The sequence below is a fragment of the Scyliorhinus torazame genome, chromosome 8, assembly GCF_047496885.1.
Source record: "Scyliorhinus torazame isolate Kashiwa2021f chromosome 8, sScyTor2.1, whole genome shotgun sequence".
Classification (NCBI taxonomy): Eukaryota; Metazoa; Chordata; class Chondrichthyes; order Carcharhiniformes; family Scyliorhinidae; genus Scyliorhinus; species Scyliorhinus torazame.
The window spans coordinates 43,811,882-43,832,693 of NC_092714.1; the positions used below are offsets into that span (position 1 = coordinate 43,811,882).

A 20,812-nucleotide genomic window follows, 5' to 3' on the forward strand; every position below is an offset into this window, starting at 1 on the left:
TGCCCTACCTGCATCAATCATCTTAGTGACCTCCTCGAAAAACTCTATCAAGTTAGTGAGACACGACCTCCCCTTCACAAAACCGTGCTGCCTCTCACTAATAAGTCCATTTGCTTCCAAATGGGAGTAGATCCTGTCTCGAAGAATTCTCTCCAGTAATTTCCCTACCACTGAAGTAAGGCTCACCGGCCTGTAGTTCCCGGGATTATCCCTGCCACCCTTCTTAAACAGAGGAACAACATTGGCTATTCTCCAGTCCTCCGGGACATCCCCTGAAGACAGCGAGGATCCAAAGATTTCTGTCAAGGCCTCAGCAATTTCCTCTCCAGCCTCCTTCAGTATTCTGGGGTAGATCCCATCCGGCCCTGGGGACTTATCTACCTTAATATTTTTTAAGACACCCAACACCTCGTCTTTTTGGATCACAATGTGACCCAGGCTATCTACACCCCCTTCTCCAGACTCAACATCTACCAATTCCTTCTCTTTGGTGAATACTGATGCAAAGTATTCATTTAGTACCTCGCCCATTTCCTCTGGCTCCACACATAGATTCCCTTGCCTATCCTTCAGTGGGCCAACCCTTTCCCTGGCTACCCTCTTGCTTTTTATGTAAGTGTAAAAAGCCTTGGGATTTTCCTTAACCCTATTTGCCAATGACTTTTCATGACCCCTTCTAGCCCTCCTGACTCCCTGCTTAAGTTCCTTCCTACTTTCCTTATATGCCACACAGGCTTCGTCTGTTCCCAGCCTTTTAGCCCTGACAAATGCCTCCTTTTTCTTTTTGACGAGGCCTACAATATCATTCGTCATCCAAGGTTCCCGAAAATTGCCGTATTTGTCTTTCTTCCTCACAGGAACATGCCTGTCCTGTATTCCTATCAACTGACACTTGAAAGCCTCCCACATGTCAGATGTTGATTTGCCCTCAAACATCCGCCCCCAATCTATGCTCTTCAGTTCCCGCCTAATATTGTTATAATTAGCCTTCCCCCAATTTAGCACATTCATCCTCGGACCACTCTTATCCTTGTCCACCAGTACTTTAAAACTTACTGAATTGTGGTCACTGTTACCGAAATGCTCCCCTACTGAAACATCTACCACCTGGCCGGGCTCATTCCCCAATACCAGGTCCAGTACCGCCTCTTCCCTAGTTGGACTGTTTACATATTGTTTTAAGAAGCCCTCCTGGATGCTCCTTACAAACTCTGCCCCGTCTAAGCCCCTGGCACTAAGTGAGTCCCAGTCAATATTGGGGAAGTTGAAGTCTCCCATCACCACAACCCTGTTGTTTTTACTCTTTTCCAAAATCTGTCTACCTATCTGCTCCTCTATCTCCCGCTGGCTGTTGGGAGGCCTGTAGTATACCCCCAACATTGTGACTGCACCCTTCTTATTCCTGATCTCTACCCATATAGCCTCACTGCCCTCTGAGGTGTCCTCTCGCTGTATAGCTGTGATACTCTCCTGAACAAGTAGCGCAACTCCGCCTCCCCTTTTACATCCCCCTCTATCCCGCCTGAAACATCTAAAACCTGGAACGTTTAGCTGCCAATCCTGCCCTTCCCTCAACCAGGTCTCTGTAATGGCAACAACATCATAGTTCCAAGTAGTAATCCAAGCTCTAAGTTCATCTGCCTTACCCGTAATGCTCCTTGCATTAAAACATATGCACTTCAGGCCACCAGACCCGCTGTGTTCAGCAACTTCTCCCCGTCTGCTCTGCCTCAGAGCCACACTGTCCATATTCCCTAGTTCTCCCTCAACGCTCTCACCTTCTGACCTATTGCTCCCGTGCCCACCCCCCTGCCATACTAGTTTAAACCCTCCCGTGTGACACTAGCAAATCTCGCGGCCAGGATATTTATGCCTCTCCGGTTTAGATGCAACCCGTCCATCTTATACAGGTCACACCTGCCCCGGAAGAGCTCCCAGTGGTCCAGATAACCGAAACCCTCCCTCCTACACCAGCTGTTTAGCCACGTGTTTGTTATTTATAAAAATAACAAACAGCAGTGGCCCCAAAACAGATCCTTGTGGTACACCACTAGTAACTGGACTCTAGTCTGAACATTTCCCATCAACCGCCACCCTTTGTCTTCTTACAGCTGCCAATTTCTGATCCAAACCGCTAAATCACCCTCAATCCCATTTCTGCAATAGCCTACAGTGGGGAACCTTATCAAACACTTTACTGAAATCCATATACACCACATCAACTGCTTTACCCTCATCCACCTGTTTGGTCACCTCATTCTTTTATTCCTGACGTACCTATAGAAAGCTATTCCAATTGCCTCCAAAGTTTCTTCTCTTAATCTTTACTGTGTTTGGATAGGGCAGGGTAACCGAAGCCCCACAGGCATCAATTTGAACAATAGGACACAAGATTTTACCTGGTTACCTTTTTAAAACAGTCCCCCAAAATGTTATTAGGTTATCCTTTAATGAGGGACTCTGGTGACCATGTTCAAGTTATTGTCGTTTGAAAAAGTGACTTCCTCTTAGCTATTATTTGGGCAGCACAGTATCATTGTGGATAGCACAATTGCTTCACAGCTCCAGGTTCGATTCCAGCTTGGGTCACTGTCTGTGCGGAGTCTGCACGTTCCCCCCGTGTGCGCGTGGGTTTCCTCCGGGTGCTCCGGTTTCCTCCACAGTCCAAAGATGTGCAGGTTAGGTGGATTGGCCATGATAAATTGCCCTTAGTGTCCAAAATTGCCCTTAGTGTTGGGAGGGGGTTACTGGGTTATGGGGATAGGGTGGAGGTGTTGAACTTGGGTAGGGTGCTCTTTCCAAAAGCTGGTGCAGACTTGATGGGCCGAATGGCCTCCTTCTGCACTGTAAATTCTATGAAAAAAAAATTAACTGGAAGTTTTAATTTTTTTGTAAAACCTGATCAGTCTCTACGGGGATATGAACATAACTCTGCCAAAAGAATATCCCATATTAAAAGAAATGTTTTGCAACTTAGATCAGTTGGAAATCAGTATTTGCAAAATATAGCACTCACTGAAGAGATTAACCCGAATTGTAAAATCACCACTTTCAAAGTTAATTTCATTTTTAATTGCACTGCAAAAGTAATTGAAAGTAAAAATGTACATGTTATATTATAAGATGATGCAGTTTCAAATTCAATACCTGGGATGCAGTGCTGCCTTCTCTCCAATATTCTATAACTTTTTGAACAAGTAGGCATTTCTCTGCATTAGATGGCATAACAATATTATGTTTTGTTAAATATTGAAATATTATCTCACGGTGGATCTTCTTCCTTTTCAGCAGCTCTTCGGCACTCTGACTGTAACACAGTATGGCATCCATGGCTTCTGCAGGTGATAAAGCAACAATAAGATTGGTAACAAAGGAAAAATTCCTCACCCAAGACATACAGGAATTGTTTTAGCTAGACAGTTATGAATATGTGGAAACTCTCAACATTGTATTACATTCCCACAACTGCGGTTATCTCTTAATGTAGTCTGTACTGATGCAATATTCCTCACATCCCCTTTTTTGCCCTTTCCCCGCAAGCCTTTATTTGCTTAATAATCAAGAATATATCTATCTCAGCCTTAAGTATACATAGGATAGGGTGGCATGGTGGCACAGTGGTTAGCACTGCTGCCTCACGGAGCTGAGGACCCGGGTTCGATACCGGCCCCTGGTCACTGTTCGTGTGGAGTTTGCACATCCTCCCCGTGTCTGTGTGCATCTCACCCCTACAACCCAAAAGGATGCGCAGGTAGGTGAATTGGCCATGTTAAATCGCCCCTTAATTGGAAAAAAAGAATTGGGTACTTGATAGGAATCGACTATTTCCTGATAGATCCGATAGGTAAAAGAAGGCTATTTAGTGTAAATATTAAGCCCCAGTTTTAATACCCATTTCAAATTGAGGATTTCAGCACTCATAACCTAAGGTCATGATAAAACACATAGCTTCAACCGAGACACAAAAAGCCTGTCACATGCATAAACTCATTGGAGATTAAAACAACATTTTTACTAAGCAAAGATGAAAAAGCTATTGTTCTAACAAACATATTTTCAAAGACAGTTTGACATTCAAACATGAGCTGTACCAGTAATCTGATCAAGGACGAAGCAGGCACCATAGCAACATGAAGGCACTATTGTTCATAATGTGGATAAAGCAAAGTCAGCAGAAAACCAGTAGAAACTAGTCTTGATAATAGCACAGAATCGCATTCCATAACATACACAAATATTCAAACATGAAACATTCAGAACTTACGTTGCACATTAAGTATTGACAGCTAACCGTCAAATCAAATACATTTGATTCTAACCCAAACCAATTAGGATGACATAGGCGTAGATGGCTCAAGACAGATACGATTTCCTATAAACGTGATGGTCCGTACGGCCATCTTTATCCAGGATCATTCTATACTTTGATCTAACTATTCGCTATCCTTATTTTCATATTTTCACTTTTCCACTCTACTTCTTGAAGTAAATGCAAACTGTTTTGCCGTAAGCAAGAAACCATTTCTGTATTATTTTGAAAGTTAAATTGTTTATAAGTTACTTCTCTTTAAGTCCTTTTGCTAGCCGGACTTTATTGAGAATAGATTTAAGTTTCTCCTAATTGTGATCAAATAGAGACAATAAAGATTCTTGTTTGCATCCGAGAAGTTTAACTCAAATTTCTACTGAGTTTTAGTGTCGCAAGACCTCACTAATTCCGCATGGTAGATCTCATCAGTACTCTAAATTTTAAAATATCGTCAACGATTCTGTCCCCACGGGTCTCTGTGCAAAGGAGTTCAACCCTCTGCGAAAAGAAGTTCATCCTCTCAGTTTTAAATCAGCACTCCTTTATCCTGAGACTATGCCCTCTGGTCCTAGACTCTCCTATGAGGGGAAACATCCTCTCAGCATTTACCATGTCAGGCCCCTTAAGCATCCTATATGTTTCAATGAGATCACCTCGCATTCTTCGAAATTCCAATGAGTCCCAACCTGCTTAATCTTTGCTCGTAAGACAATCCCTCCATAACAGGGATCATTCTAGTGAACCTTCTCTGAACCACCTCCAATGAAATAATAAATCTTCTTAAATAAGGGGATCAAAACTGCTCACATTACTCCAGATGTGGTCTCATCAGTACCTTGTACATTTACAGCAAGACTGCCGTACTCTTATACTCTCACCCCCTTGAAATAAGGGTCAACATTCCATTAGACCTTCCTGATAACCTGCACTATGTAGCCCCAAGTCCTTTTGCGTTGCAGCTTTCTGCAGTTTTTCTCCATTTACTGAAAAAGTAGCGGCACAAGAGTTTTCCCTCCTGTGTTACTTTCTTCCTTATTGCTCTACATGTTAAAATGTTACATAGGTCCCTGCTGTCGAATAAAAACTAGATTTTGTTCCGATTTGAAACTTCTCGACATTCCTTTCCTCTTCATGGTTAGAGAAAGGCGAATAAATATACACTCGTACCACAAAAGTATCAGAAGCCTGTGCTAATATCTACTGATTTTCCTCATTTCCTCTGGTCACTCCTTTTCCTCCTTCTTTATGAAAAGGCCAAATACTGAGAAGGTATTCTTTTACCTATCAATTATCCCCATGACCTTGCACAAAAACTTGAAGCTAGACTGCAATACGCATTTCAACCTCCAAAACGAGGATTCCAAGCTTTCCACTAACAGAGACACCCTTCTCATTTGGGCTCTCATTTATACAAGCTGCGCAGCTGATGGATATTTACACCAGTAGACATCCTCTGGCAGTTAGGTGAATCAACCTTTGCCATAGACGTGAAACAATGTCATTGCTCCAATTCAACCAATTGCTCCAAAAAACATTCTACAAACTAATCTATTAGACCATTTCTGCCAATTTGATTGCCCTGTCGTTGTGAAGCTTAAAGCCCGCCACAATTATTACACTGCCTTTGTTACAAGCTCTGATAATTTTGTATTTAACATTCTGACAAATGGTATAAGTACTGTAAGAGGGGCTACAAAACCGGCACACTGGTGTTTCCTGATTCTTGCTGTCCCTAATTTCACCCATACTGATTTTACTTCATGGTCTTTTCATTCTCACAAATGTCCTTATGTCATGTCATATTGCACTATCAAAGCTACCCTTCCTAGGGCAGCACAGTGGCGCAGTGGTAGCACTGCTGTCTCACGGCGCCGAGGTCCAAGGTTCGATCCCGGCTCTGGGTCACTGTCCGTGTGGAGTTTGCACATTCTCCCCGTGTTTGCGTGGGTTTCGCTCCCACAACCCAAAGATGTGCGGGTTAGGTGGATTGGCCATGCTAAATTGCCCCTTAATTGCAAAAAATTAATTGGATACTCTAAATTTATTTTTAAAAAGCTACCCCTCCTCCTTTGCCAATCTGTTTGTCTGTCTTTCCAAAATATTGGAATACTTATTTTCCAATCTGGATCACCTTGTAACCATGTTCTGTAATGATGATTAGATCAGTCATTTACCTCTATTTGTGCCACTAGTTGTTCCATCTTATTCCAGATGCTTTGTGCGTTCAGATAATTTCATTTTCTATTCCCCGCAGTGACCTTACTCGCTGATATACAATTTTTGTTAAACTTCCTTCTCCTTTCATGTCCCATTCTGCTTGCCTTTACACATTGAAATATTGTTCCGAATTCGTGACCGCTCTTTGGATTTCTAAATCCCCCTTTGCCGAACCCACCCTCCCCCCACCCCGATCTCCTTTGTAGTTTAAAGCTCCAATATTCTAAACCACCCAAATATTAATCTATTTTTGCTTTTACAGATGATTATGAGGCTAATGTATACGGTCTGCAGGTTCCCCTTTTAGGCCAATGATTCCCTGATTATAAAGCAAATTCACTGGTACCTTTATGCAGTATAGTAGTGATTTTATTAAATTGAGAGCCAGTATTTCAAACCTTTCTTTTACTTCACATTATGCAGAATCTCCCACTACTGCAATCACAACCTCTTCAAATCATTCATGCTTTGAATGAATGCAAAATCACAGGTTGATGAATAAAGAGTTCAGATAGCAGGTGGGCCATCCAGAGCAAGGAAAATTCTCCCAGATGCAAGTCACAATTTGTGTTGAGGCAAAGGAAGGGTATTGCAACTGGTTTCAGAGTTTGTGGAACAGGAGGGAGTACAAAAAACAGTTGGGATCCTCTGCTGCTGGTCCCTACCCGGGTGCAAACATGTGCCAAGGACAAGAAATGTCAGGGGTTGGTGGGGACGAGTAGCAAATATACATAGAAACATGGAAAATATAAGCAGGAGGCGGTCTTGCGGCCCTTCGAGCCTGCTCCGCCATCATTATGATCATGGTTGATCATCAAGTTCAATACCCTGATCCCACCTTCCCCCCCATACCCCGATCCCTTTCGCCCAAGAGCTATATATAATTCCTTCTTGAAATTACACAACGTTTTGGCCTAAACTACTTTCCGTGGTAGCAAATTCCACAGATTCACCACTCCCTGGGTGAAGAAATTTCTCCTCACCTCCTTATCCTCAACTATGTCCCCTAGTTCTGGACTCCCCCACCATCAGGAATATTCTTTCTGAATCTACCCTATCTAATTGAGTTAGAATTTTCTAAGTTTCTATGAGATCCCCTCTCACTCTTCTAAACTTCAATGAATATAATCCTAACCTATTTAGCCTCATACGACAGTCCCGCCATGCCAGGAATCAGCCCAGTAAAGGTAACATATTAATAATGAATAATGACATATTAATAATCTTTATTAGTGTCACAAGAAGGCTTACATTAACACTGCAATGAAGTTACTGTGAAAATCCCCTAGTCGCCACACTCCGGCGCCTGTTCGGGTACACTGAGGGAGAACTCAGAATGTACAATTCACCTAACAAGCATGACTTTCAGGACTTGTGGGAGGAAATCGGAGCACCCAGAAGAAACCCATGCAAACACGGGGAAAACATGCAGACTCCGCATAGACAGTGTCCCAAGTAAGGAATCGAAACTGGGCCCCTGGCGCTGTGAAGCAACAGTGCTAACCATTGTTGTACCTTGTCGCCCTTTGCTGCATTCCCTCCATAGTAAGAACACCCTTCCTCAGATAAGGACACCAAAACTGCACACAATACTCCAGATGTGGCCTCACCGATGCCTATTCAGTTGCATTAAAACATCTCTATTCCTGTACTCAAAACCTCTCATTTGGAAGGCCAACATACCATTTGCCTTCTTTACTGCCTGCTGTATCGGCGCGCTTAATTTCAGCGAATGATGCACGAGGACACTAAGGCTTCGCTGAGTGTCCACCTCAATTTGCACCCATTCAAATAATAATCTGCTTTGCTATTTTTGCTACCAAAATGGATAACCTAATATTTATCCACATTATATTGCATGTCATGCAGGTGCCCACTCACTTAGACTCTCTGTAATTTCCGCTGAAGCATCTCTGCATCCTCCTCACAGCTCACCCTCCCACCCACCTTTGTATCATCTGGAAATTTGGAGATAACACATTTAGTTCCCTCATCCAAATCATTAATATATAATACGAACAGTTAGGCTCCTGGCATAGATCCCTGCGGTACCCTGCCTGCCAATCAGAAAGAGACCCATTTATTCATACTTTTTGATTCCTGTCTGCTAACCAGCTTTTTATCCGCCTCAAGACACTACCCTTAATCCCATGCGCTTTAACTTTCCATATTAAACTGCTATGTGAGACCTTGTCAAAAGCCTTCTGAAAGTCTAAATAAACCACATCCACCAGTTCTCCCTGGTCAACTCTACTAGTTACATCTTGAAAGAATTCCAGTAGATTTATCAAGCATAATTTTTCTTCTGTAAATCCATGCGGACTTTGTCTGATTATACTACTGCTTTCCAAATGCTGTGCTATGAAATCCTTGATAACAGTCTCCAGCAACTTCCCTACTACCGACGTTAGGCTCACTGGTCTACAGTTCCCTGTATTCACTCTATCCTCCTTTTTGAATAGTGGGGTTACATTCTCTACCCTCCAATCTATGTCCCAAAAGAGGTGCTATTAGATAATTTGGACATTCTGAATTCTCCCTCAGTGTACCCAAACAGGTGCTGGAGTATGGCGACTAGGGGATTTTCACAGTAACTGCATTGCAGTGTTAATCGAAGCCTACTACTGACAATAATAAATATTATTATTACCTGGAGGAAGCATTCCAGAGTCCAAAGAATTTTTGGAAAGTGACCACCAATGGAGCTACTATTTCTGGGGCCACTTCCTTAAGTACTCTGGGACCTCAGACATGACCATGCCTGTCTCACTCTGGTTGAACATCAAGGTTACATTGTGCACAAGAACAGTTGTACGAGGGATGGGAACTTGGGTGAAATTGGGGGGGGGGGGGGGGGGGGTGGAGGGGGGAGAATTGGGGGAGGATGAGGGGAACTTGTGGAGGGGGTCAGTTGAGGGGGTGTCAGTGCTGGTTGAGGGGCGAGTCTGGGTTCAGTGGTAGAGCAGTATGTGTGGGGGGGGGGGGTCAGTGTGTGTGCTGGGGGGGTCAGTGTGGGGGGTTACTCAGTGGTGGTGGGGGGGTCAGTATGTGAGGGGTGGGGGTCAGTGTGTGGGGCTGGGGTCAGTGTGTGGGGGATGGGGGGGTTCAGTGTGTGGGGGATGGGGGGGTCAGTGTGTGGGGGGATGGGGGGGTCAGTGTGTGGGGATGGGGGCGTCAGTGTGTGGGGGATGGGGTCAGTGTGTGTGGGATGGGGGGTAAGTGTGTGCGGGGTGGGGTGGTTTAGTGTGTGGGGGGTGAGTGTGTGTGGTATGGGGGGTCAGTGTGTGGGGTGGGGGGTTCAGTGTGTGTATGTGTGGTGGGTTGGAGGGCAGTGTGCGTGTGGGGGGGGGTCAGTGTGTGTGTGGGGGGTCAGTGTGTGTGAGGGGGGAGGGGGTCAGTGTGTGTGTGGGGGGTGTCAGTGTGTGTCTGTGGCGGGGGGGCAGTGTGTGTGTTGGGGGTCAGTGTGAGTGAGGGGGGAGGGGGTGTGTGTGTGTGGGGGGGTCAGTGTGTGTGTGGGGGGGTCAGTGTGTGTGGGGGGGTCAGTGTGTGTGGGGGGGGGGTCAGTGTTGTGGGGGGGTCAGTGTGTGTAGAGGGGTCAGTGTGTGTGGGGGGGGTCAGTGTGTGTGGGGGGGTTCAGTGTGTGTGGGGGAGGTCAGTGTGTGTGGGGGAGGTCAGTGTGTGTGGGGGAGGTCAGTGTGTGTGGGGGAGGTCAGTGTGTGTGTGGGGGGGGGTCAGTGTGTGTGTGGGGGGGGTCAGTGTGTGTGTGGGGGGGTCAGTGTGTGTGTGTGGGGGGGTCAGTGTGTGTGTGTGGGGGGGTCAGTGTGTGTGTGTGGGGGGGTCAGTGTGTGTGGGGGGGTCAGTGGGTGTGTGGGGGGAGGGTCAGTGTTTGTGGGGGGGGAAGAGGGTCAGTGTGTGTGGGGGGGGAACAGTGTGTGTGGAAGGGGGGTCAGTGTGTGTGGGGGGGTCAGTGTGCGTGGGGGGGGGGAGAGGGTCAGTGTGTGTGGGGGGGGAACAGTGTGTGTGGAAGGGGGGTCAGTGTGTGTGGGGGGGTCAGTGTGCGTGGGGGGGGTCTGCGTGTGTGGGGGGGTCAGTGTGCGTGGGGGGGGGGTCAGTGTGTGTGGGGGGGGGTCAGTGTGTGTGGGGGGGGTCAGTGTGTGTGGGGGGGGTCAGTGTGTGTGGGGGGGGTCAGTGTGTGTGGGGGGGTCAGTGTGTGTGGGGGGGGGGTCAGTGTGTGTGGGGGGGGGGTCAGTGTGTGTGGGGGGGGGGGTCAGTGTGTGTGGGGGGGGGGTCAGTGTGTGTGGGGGGGGGGTCAGTGTGTGTGGGGGGGGGTCAGTGTGTGTGGGGGGGGTCAGTGTGTGGGGGGGGTCAGTGTGTGGGGGGGTCAGTGTGGGGGGGGGGGTCAGTGTGGGGGGGGGGTCAGTGAGGGGGGGGTCAGTGTGGGGGGGTCAGTGTGGGGGGGGGTCAGTGTGGGGGGGGTCAGTGTGGGGGGGGTCAGTGTGGGGGGGGTCAGTGTGTGGGGGGGGTCAGTGTGTGGGGGGGGTCAGTGTGTGGGGGGGGTCAGTGTGTGGGGGGGGGTCAGTGTGTGGGGGGGGGTCAGTGTGTGGGGGGGGGTCAGTGTGTGGGGGGGGGTCAGTGTGTGGGGGGGGGTCAGTGTGTGGGGGGGGGTCAGTGTGTGGGGGGGGTCAGTGTGTGGGGGGGTCAGTGTGTGGGGGGGTCAGTGTGTGGGGGGGTCAGTGTGTGGGGGGGTCAGTGTGTGGGGGGGTCAGTGTGTGGGGGGGTCAGTGTGTGGGGGGGGTCAGTGTGTGGGGGGGTCAGTGTGTGGGGGGGTCAGTGTGTGGGGGGGTCAGTGTGTGGGGTGGGGTAAGTGTGTGTGTGTGGGGGGGTCAGTGTTTTTGTGTGGGGGGGGGTTCAGTGGGTGTGTTGGGGGTCAGTGTGTGTGTGGGGGGGGAGGGGGTCAGTGAGTGTGTGGGGGTGTCAGTACGTGTGTGTGTGGAAGGGGGGTCAGTGTGTGTGGGGGGGTCAGTGTGCGTGGGGGGGGGTCGGTGTGTGGGGGGGGTCAGTGTGTGGGGGGGTCAGTGTGTGTGGGGGGGGTCAGTGTGTGTGGGGGGGGTCAGTGTGTGTGGGGGGGGTCAGTGTGTGTCGGGGGGGTCAGTGTGTGTGTGGGGGGGGGTCAGTGTGTGTGGGGGGGGTCAGTGTGTGTGTGGGGGGGTCAGTGTGTGTGTGGGGGGGTCAGTGTGTGTGTGGGAGGGTCAGTGTGTGTGTGGGGGGGTCAGTGTGTGTGGGGGGGGTCAGTGTGTGTGGGGGGGTCAGTGTGTGGGGGGGGGTCAGTGTGTGGGGGGTTCAGTGTGTGGGGGGTTCAGTGTGTGGGGGGGGTCAGTGTGTGGGGGGGGTCAGTGTGTGGGGGGGGTCAGTGTGTGGGGGGGGTCAGTGTGGGGGGGGTCAGTGTGTGGGGGGGGGTCAGTGTGTGGGGGGGGTCAGTGTGTGGGGGGGGGTCAGTGTGTGGGGGGGGTCAGTGTGTGGGGGGGGTCAGTGTATGGGGGGGGTCAGTGTATGGGGGGGGTCAGTGTATGGGGGGGGGTCAGTGTATGGGGGGGGGGTCAGTGTGTATGTGTGTGGGGGGTGGGGTCAGTGTGTGTCGGGGGGGTCAGTGTGTGTGTGTGGGGGGGTCAGTGTGTGTGGGGGGGGGTCAGTGTGTGTCGGGGGGGTCAGTGTGTGTGGGGGGGGTCAGTGTGTGTGTGGGGGGGGGGGTCAGTGTGTGTGGGGGGGGGGGGGTCAGTGTGTGTGGGGGGGGGGTCAGTGTGTGTGGGGGGGTCAGTGTGTGTGGGAGGGGGTCAGTGTGTGTGGGAGGGGGTCAGTGTGTGTGGGGGGGGGTCAGTATGTGTGGGAGAGGTCAGTGTGTGTGGGGGGGGGGGTCAGTGTGTGTGGGGGAGGTCAGTGTGTGTGTGTGGGGGGGGGGTCAGTGTGTGTGTGTGGGGGGGGGGGTCAGTGTGTGGGGGGGGTCAGTGTGTGTGGGGGGGTCAGTGTATGTGTGGGGGGGTCAGTGTATGTGTGGGGGGGTCAGTGTATGTGTGGGGGGGTCAGTGTATGTGGGTTGGTCAGTGTGTGTGCGGCGGGGGGGGTCAGTGTGTGTGGGGAAGGTCGGTGTGTGTGGGGGGAGGGTCAGTGTGAGTGGGGGGGATCAGTGTGTGTGGGGGGATCAGTGTGTGTGGGGGGGGATCAGTGTGTGTGGGGGGGATCAGTGTGTGTGGGGGGGGGTCAGTGTGTGTGTGGGGGGGTCAGTGTGTGTGGGGGGGGGTCAGTGTGTGTGGGGGGGGTCAGTGTGTGTGGGGGGGGTCAGTGTGTGTGGGGGGGGGGTCAGTGTGTGTGGGGGGGTCAGTGTGTGTGGGGGGGTCAGTGTGTGTGGGGGGGTCAGTGTGTGTGTGTGGGGGGGGTCAGTGTGTGTGTGGGGGGGGTCAGTGTGTGTGTGGGGGGGGGTCAGTGTGTGTGTGGGGGGGGTCAGTGTGTGTGTGGGGGGGGGTCAGTGTGTGTGTGGGGGGGGTCAGTGTGTGTGGTGGGGGGGTCAGTGTGGGTGTGGGGGGGTCAGTGTGTGTGGGGGGGGTCAGTGTGTGTGTGTGGGGGGGGTCAGTGTGTGTGTGCGGGGGGTCAGTGTGTGTGTGTGGGGGGGTCAGTGTGTGGGGGGGTCAGTGTGTGTGGGGGGGTCAGTGTGTGTGGGGGGGTCAGTGTGTGGGGGGGGGTCAGTGTGTGGGGGGGGGTCAGTGTGTGGGGGGGGGTCAGTGTGTGGGGGGGGGTCAGTGTGTGGGGGGGGGTCAGTGTGTGGGGGGTGGTCAGTGTGTGGGGGGGGCTCAGTGTGTGGGGGGGGCTCAGTGTGTGGGGGGGGGGGGGTCAGTGTGTGTGGGGGGGGGTCAGTGTGTGTGGGGGGGGTCAGTGTGTGTGGGGGGGTCAGTGTGTGTGGGGGGGTCAGTGTGTGTGGGGGGGTCAGTGTGTGGGGGGGGGTCAGTGTGTGGGGGGGGTCAGTGTGTGTGGGGGGGTCAGTGTGTGTGGGGGGGGTCAGTGTGTGTGGGGGGGTCAGTGTGTGGGGGGGGGTCAGTGTGTGGGGGGGTCAGTGTGTGGGGGGGTCAGTGTGTGGGGGGGTCAGTGTGTGGGGGGGGTCAGTGTGTGGGGGGGGTCAGTGTGTGGGGGGGGGGTCCGTTTGTGTGGGGGGGGTCAGTTTGTGTGGGGGGGGTCAGTTTGTGTGGGGGGGGTCAGTGTGTGGGGGGGGTCAGTGTGTGGGGGGGGTCAGTGTGTGGGGGGGGTCAGTGTGTGGGGGGGGTCAGTGTGTGGGGGGGGTCAGTGTGTGGGGGGGGGTCAGTGTGTGGGGGGGGTCAGTGTGTGGGGGGGGTCAGTGTGTGGGGGGGGGTCAGTGTGTGGGGGGGGGTCAGTGTGTGGGGGGGGTCAGTGTGTGGGGGGGGTCAGTGTGTGGGGGGGGTCAATGTGTGGGGGGGGGGGTCAGTGTGTGTGTGTGGGGGGGGTCAGTGTGTGTGTGTGGGGGGGGTCAGTGTGTGTGTGTGGGGGGGTCAGTGTGTGTGTGTGGGGGGGGGTCAGTGTATGTGTGTGGGGGGGGTCAGTGTGTGTGTGTGGGGGGGGGTCAGTGTGTGTGTGTGGGGGGGGGTCAGTGTGTGTGTGTGGGGGGGGGTCAGTGTGTGTGTGTGGGGGGGGTCAGTGTGTGTGTGTGGGGGGGTCAGTGTGTATGTGTGGGGGTGTCAGTGTGTGGGGGGGTCAGTGTGTGTGGGGGGGATCAGTGTGTGTGGGGGGGGGATCAGTGTGTGTGGGGGGGGTCAGTGTGTGTGGGGGGGGGTCAGTGTGTGTGGGGGGGGGGTCAGTGTGTGGGGGGGGTCAGTGTGTGGGGGGGAGTCAGTGTGTGGGGGGGGCAGTTTGTGTGGGGGGGGTCAGTTTGTGTGGGGGGGGGGTCAATTTGTGTGGGGGGGTCAGTTTGTGTGGGGGGGTCAGTTTGTGTGGGGGGGTCAGTTTGTGTGGGGGGGTCAGTTTGTGTGGGGGGGTCAGTTTGTGTGGGGGGGTCAGTGTGTGGGGGGGGTCAGTGTGTGGGGGGGTCAGTGTGTGTGTGTGTGTGGGGTCAGTGTGTGTGTGTGGGGGGGGTCAGTGTGTGTGTGTGGGGGGGGGTCAGTGTGTGTGGGTGGGGGGGGTCAGTGTGTGTGTGTGGGGGGGGTCAGTGTGTGTGTGTGGGGGGGTCAGTGTGTGTGGGGGGGGTCAGTGTGTGTGGGGGTGTCAGTGTGTGTGGGGGGGGTCAGTGTGTGTGGGGGGGGGGGGGTCAGTGTGTGTGGGGGGGGGGGTCAGTGTGTGTGGGGGGGGGTCAGTGTGTGTGGGGGGGGGGTCAGTGTGTGTGGGGGGGGTCAGTGTGTGTGGGGGGGGTCAGAGTGTGTGGGGGGGGTCAGTGTGTGTGGGGGGGGGTCAGTGTGTGTGGGGGGGGGGTCAGTGTGTGGGGGGGGGGTCAGTGTGTGGGGGGGGGTCAGTGTGTGGGGGGGGTCAGTGTGTGGGGGGGGTCAGTGTGTGGGGGGGTCAGTGTGTGGGGGGGTCAGTGTGTGGGGGGGTCAGTGTGTGGGGGGGTCAGTGTGTGGGGGGGTCAGTGTGTGGGGGGGTCAGTGTGTGGGGGGGTCAGTGTGTGGGGGGGTCAGTGTGTGGGGGGGTCAGTGTGTGGGGGGGTCAGTGTGTGGCGGGGGGTCAGTGTGTGGCGGGGGGTCAGTGTGTGGCGGGGGGGTCAGTATGTTGGAGGGTCAGTGTGTCGGGGAGTCAGTGTGGGGGCGGTCAGTGTGTGGGGGGGGGTCAGTGTGTGGGGGGGGGTCAGTGTGTGGGGGGGGTCAGTGTGTGGGGGGGGTCAGTGTGTGGGGGGGGTCAGTGTGTGGGGGGGGGTCAGTGTATGGGGGGGGTCAGTGTATGGGGAGGGGGGTCAGTGTGTATGTGTGTGGGGGGTGGGGTCAGTGTGTGTCGGGGGGGGGGTCAGTGTGTGTGTGTGGGGGGGTCAGTGTGTGTGGGGGGGGGGGTCAGTGTGTGTCGGGGGGGTCAGTGTGTGTGGGGGGGGTCAGTGTGTGTGTGGGGGGGGGGTCAGTGTATGGGGGGGGTCAGTGTATGGGGAGGGGGGTCAGTGTGTATGTGTGTGGGGGGTGGGGTCAGTGTGTGTCGGGGGGGGGTCAGTGTGTGTGTGTGGGGGGGTCAGTGTGTGTGGGGGGGGGGTCAGTGTGTGTCGGGGGGGTCAGTGTGTGTGGGGGGGGTCAGTGTGTGTGTGGGGGGGGGTCAGTGTGTGTGGGGGGGGTCAGTGTGTGTGGGGGGGGTCAGTGTGTGTGGGGGGGTCAGTGTGTGTGGGGGGGTCAGTGTGTGTGGGAGGGGGTCAGTGTGTGTGGGAGGGGGTCAGTGTGTGTGGGGGGGGGTCAGTATGTGTGGGAGAGGTCAGTGTGTGTGGGGGGGGTCAGTGTGTGGGGGGGTCAGTGTGTGTGGGGGAGGTCAGTGTGTGTGTGTGGGGGGGGGGTCAGTGTGTGTGTGTGGGGGGGGGGTCAGTGTGTGGGGGGGGTCAGTGTGTGTGGGGGGGTCAGTGTATGTGTGGGGGGGTCAGTGTATTTGTGGGGGGGTCAGTGTATGTGTGGGGGGGTCAGTGTATGTGGGTTGGTCAGTGTGTGTGCGGCGGGGGGGTCAGTGTGTGTGGGGAAGGTCGGTGTGTGTGGGGGGAGGGTCAGTGTGAGTGGGGGGGATCAGTGTGTGTGGGGGGATCAGTGTGTGTGGGGGGATCAGTGTGTGTGGGGGGGGATCAGTGTGTGTGGGGGGGGATCAGTGTGTGTGGGGGGGATCAGTGTGTGTGGGGGGGGGTCAGTGTGTGTGTGGGGGGGGTCAGTGTGTGTGGGGGGGGGTCAGTGTGTGTGGGGGGGGGTCAGTGTGTGTGGGGGGGGGTCAGTGAGTGTGTGGGGGGGTCAGTGTGTGTGGGGGGGTCAGTGTGTGTGGGGGGTCAGTGTGTGGGGGGGGTCAGTGTGTGGGGGGGGGTCAGGTGTGGGGGGGGGGTCAGTGTGTGGGGGGGGGCTCAGTGTGTGTGGGGGGGGTCAGTGTGTGTGGGGGGGGTCAGTGTGTGTGGGGGGGGTCAGTGTGTGTGGGGGGGGGTCAGTGTGTGTGGGGGGGGTCAGTGTGTGTGGGGGGGTCAGTGTGTGGGGGGGGGGTCAGTGTGTGGGGGGGGGTCAGTGTGTGGAGGGGGTCAGTGTGTGGGGGGGTCAGTGTGTGGGGGGGTCAGTGTGTGGGGGGGGGGTCAGTGTGTGGGGGGGGGGTTCGTTTGTGTGGGGGGGGTCATTTGTGTGGGGGGGGGTCAGTTTGTGTGGGGGGGGTCAGTTTGTGTGGGGGGGGGGTCAGTTTGTGTGGGGGGGGTCAGTGTGTGGGGGGGGTCAGTGTGTGGGGGGGGTCAGTGTGTGGGGGGGGGGTCAGTGTGTGGGGGGGGGGGGGGGTCAGTGTGTGGGGGGGGGTCAGTGTGTGTGTGTGGGGGGGGTCAGTGTGTGTGTGTGGGGGGGGTCAGTGTGTGTGTGTGGGGGGGTCAGTGTGTGTGTGTGGGGGGGGTCAGTGTGTGTGTGTGGGGGGGGTCAGTGTGTGTGTGTGGGGGGGGGTCAGTGTGTGTGTGTGGGGGGGGTCAGTGTGTGTGTGTGGGGGGGTCAGTGTGTATGTGTGGGGGTGTCAGTGTGTGGGGGGGGTCAGTGTGTGTGGGGGGGGTCAGTGTGTGTGGGGGGGGGTCAGTGTGTGTGGGGGGGGGGTCAGTGTGTGGGGGGGGTCAGTGTGTGGGGGGGAGTCAGTGTGTGGGGGGGGCAGTTTGTGTGGGGGGGGGTCAGTTTGTGTGGGGGGGGTCAGTTTGTGTGGGGGGGTCAGTTTGTGTGGGGGGGGTCAGTGTGTGGGGGGGTCAGTGTGTGGGGGGGTCAGTGTGTGTGTGTGTGTGGGGGTCAGTGTGTGTGTGTGGGGGGGGGTCAGTGTGTGTGTGTGGGGGGGGTCAGTGTGTGTGTGTGGGGGGGGGTCAGTGAGTGTGTGTGGGGGGGCGTCAGTGTGTGTGTGTGGGGGGGGTCAGTGTGTGTGTGTGGGGGGGGTCAATGTGTGTGTGTGGGGGGGGGTCAGTGTGTGTGTGTGGGGGGGGTCAGTGTGTGTGTGTGGGGGTGTCAGTATGTGTGTGTGGGGGGTGTCAGTGTGTGTTGGGTGGGGGGGTCAGTGTGTGTGGGGGGGGTCAGTGTGTGTGGGGGGGTCAGTGTGTGTGGGGGGGGTCAGTGTGTGTGGGGGGGGGGTCAGTGTGTGTGGGGTGGTGTGTGTGGGGTCTGTGTGTGGGGGAGGGGTCAGTGGTGTGGCGTGGTGTGGGGGGTCAGTGTGGGTGGGGGGGGAGTGAGTGTGTGTGTGTGTGTGTGTGGGTGGAGGGGGGTCAGCGTGGGTGGAGGGGGGGTCAGCGTGGGTGGGGGGGGTCAGCGTGGGTGGGGGGGTCAGCGTGGGTGGGGGGGTCAGCGTGGGTGGGGGGGTCAGCGTGGGTGGGGGGGTCAGCGTGGGTGGGGGGGGGTCAGCGTGGGTGGGGGGGTCAGCGTGGGTGGGGGGGTCAGCGTGGGTGGGGGGGTCAGCGTGGGTGGGGGGGGTCAGCGTGGGTGGGGGGGTCAGCGTGGGTGGGGGGGGTCAGCGTGGGTGGGGGGGGGTCAGCGTGGGTGGGGGGGGTCAGCGTGGGTGGGGGGGGGTCAGCGTGGGTGGGGGGGGTCAGCGTGGGTGGGGGGGGGTCAGCGTGGGTGGGGGGGGTCAGCGTGGGTGGGGGGGGGTCAGCGTGGGTGGGGGGGGGTCAGCGTGGGTGGGGGGGGGTCAGCGTGGGTGGGGGGGGTCAGCGTGGGTGGGGGGGGTCAGCGTGGGTGGGGGGGGTCAGCGTGGGTGGGGGGGGTCAGCGTGGGTGGGGGGGTCAGCGTGGGTGGGGGGGGTCAGCGTGGGTGGGGGGGGGGTCAGCGTGGGTGGGGGGGGGTCAGCGTGAGTGGGGGGGGTCAGCGTGAGTGGGGGGGGTCAGCGTGGGTGGGGGGGGTCAGCGTGGGTGGGGGGGGTCAGCGTGGGTGGTGGGGGGGTCAGCGTGGGTGGTGGGGGGTCAGCGTGGGTGGTGGGGGGTCAGCGTGGGTGGGGGGGGTCAACGTGGGTGGGGGGGGTCAACGTGGGTGGGGGGGGTCAACGTGGGTGGGGGGGTCAGCGTGGGTGGGGGGGGGTCAGCGTGGGTGGGGGGGGGTCAGCGTGGGTGGGGGGGTCAGCATGGGTGGGGGGGTCAGCGTGGGTGGGGGGGTCAGCGTGGGTGGGGGGGTCAGCGTGGGTGGGGGGGGTCAGCGTGGGTGGGGGGGTCAGCGTGGGTGGGGGGGGTCAGCGTGGGTGGGGGGGTCAGCGTGGGTGGGGGGGGTCAGCGTGGGTGGGGGGGTCAGCGTGGGTGGGGGGGTCAGCGTGGGTGGGGGGGTCAGCGTGGGTGGGGGGGGTCAGCGTGGGTGGGGGGGTCAGCGTGGGTGGGGGGGGTCAGCGTGGGTGGGGGGGGGGGTCAGCGTGGGTGGGGGGGGGGTCAGCGTGGGTGGGGGGGGTCAGCGTGGGTGGGGGGGGGTCAGCGTGGGTGGGGGGGGTCAGCGTGGGTGGGGGGGTGTCAGCGTGGGTGGGGGGGGTCAGCGTGGGTGGGGGGGGTCAGCGTGGGTGGGGGGGGTCAGCGTGGGTGGGGGGGGTCAGCGTGGGTGGGGGGGGTCAGCGTGGGTGGGGGGGGTCAGCGTGGGTGGGGGGGGGGTCAGCGTGGGTGGGGGGATCAGCGTGGGTGGGGCGGGTCAGCGTGGGTGGGGGGGGTCAGCGTGGGTGGGGGGGGTCAGCGGTGGGTGGGGGGGGTCAGCGTGGGTGGGGGGGGGTCAGCGTGGGTGGGGGGGGGTCAGCGTGGGTGGGGGGGGGTCAGCGTGGGTGGGGGGGGGTCAGCGTGGGTGGGGGGGGTCAGCGTGGGTGGGGGGGTCAGCGTGGGTGGGGGGGTCAGCGTGGGTGGGGGGTCAGCGTGGGTGGGGGGTCAGCGTGGGTGGGGGGGTCAGCGTGGGTGGGGGGGGTCAGCGTGGGTGGGGGGGTCAGCGTGGGTGGGGGGTCAGCGTGGGTGGGGGGGGTCAGCGTGGGTGGGGGGGGGGTCAGCGTGGGTGGGGGGGGTCAGCGTGGGTGGGGGGGGGTCAGCGTGGGTGGGGGGGGTCAGTGTGGGTGGGGGGGTCAGTGTGGGTGGGGGGGGTCAGTGTGGGTGGGGGGGGTCAGTGTGGGTGGGGGGGGTCGTCAGTGTGTGTGGGGGGGGGGGCAGTGTGTGTGGGGGGGGGGGCAGTGTGTGTGGGGGGGGGCAGTGTGTGTGGGGGGGGGGCAGTGTGTGTGGTGGGGGGGTCAGTGTGTGTGGTGGGGGGTCAGTGTGTGTGGGGGGGGGTCAGTGTGTGTGGGGGTGGGGTCAGTGTGGGGGGTGGGGGGGGTCAGTGTGGGGAGTGGGGGGGGTCAGTGTGGGGGGTGTGGGGGTCAGTGTGGGGGTTGGGGGGGGTCAGTGAGGGTGGTGGGGGGGTCAGTGTGGGTGGTGGGGGGGTCAGTGGGTGGTGGGGGGGGGGTCAGTGTGGGGTGGGGGGGGTCAGTGTGGGGGGGGGTCAGTGTGGGGGGGGGTCAGTGTGGGGGTGGGTCAGTGTGGGGGGGTCAGTGTGGGGGGGTCAGTGTGGGGGGGTCAGTGTGGGGGGGGTCAGTGTGGGGGGGTCAGTGTGGGGGGGTCAGTGTGGGGGGGTCAGTGTGGGGGGGTCAGTGTGGGGGGGTCAGTGTGGGGGGGTCAGTGTGGGGGGGTCAGTGTGGGGGGGTCAGTGTGGGGGGGTCAGTGTGTGTGGTGGGGGGTCAGTGTGGGTGGGGGGGTCAGTGTGGGTGGGGGGGGTCAGTGTGGGTGGGAGGGGTCAGTGTGGGGGGGGGGTCAGTGTGTGTGGGGTGGGGGGGGTCAGTGTGTGTGGGGTGGGGGGGTCAGTGTGTGTGGGGTGGGGGGGTCAGTGTGTGTGGGGTGGGGGGGGGTCAGTGTGTGTGGGGTGGGGGGGGGGTCAGTGTGTGTGGGGTGGGGGGGGGTGGTCAGTGTGTGTGGGGTGGGGGGGGTCAGTGTGTGTGGGGGGGGTCAGTGTGTGTGGGGGGGGTCAGTGTGTGTGGGGGGGGTCAGTGTGTGTGGGGGGGTCAGTGTGTGTGGAGGGGGTCAGTGTGTGTGGGGTGGGGGGGGGTCAGTGTGTGTGGGGTGGGGGGGGTCAGTGTGTGTGGGGTGGGGGGGGT

General features: G+C 57.4%; 1 protein-coding gene across 1 annotated transcript in view; it reads right to left on the reverse strand.

The window, feature by feature from the left end:
* c8h3orf38 (chromosome 8 C3orf38 homolog) overlaps positions 1-20,812 on the reverse strand; it is a 72,228-nt gene that overhangs the window by 43,821 nt on the left and 7,595 nt on the right. The window contains exon 2 of the mRNA XM_072513452.1: positions 3,267-3,335. Within this exon, the coding sequence (XP_072369553.1) occupies positions 3,267-3,335 (69 nt within the window). The remainder of the gene's footprint in view (positions 1-3,266; positions 3,336-20,812) is intronic.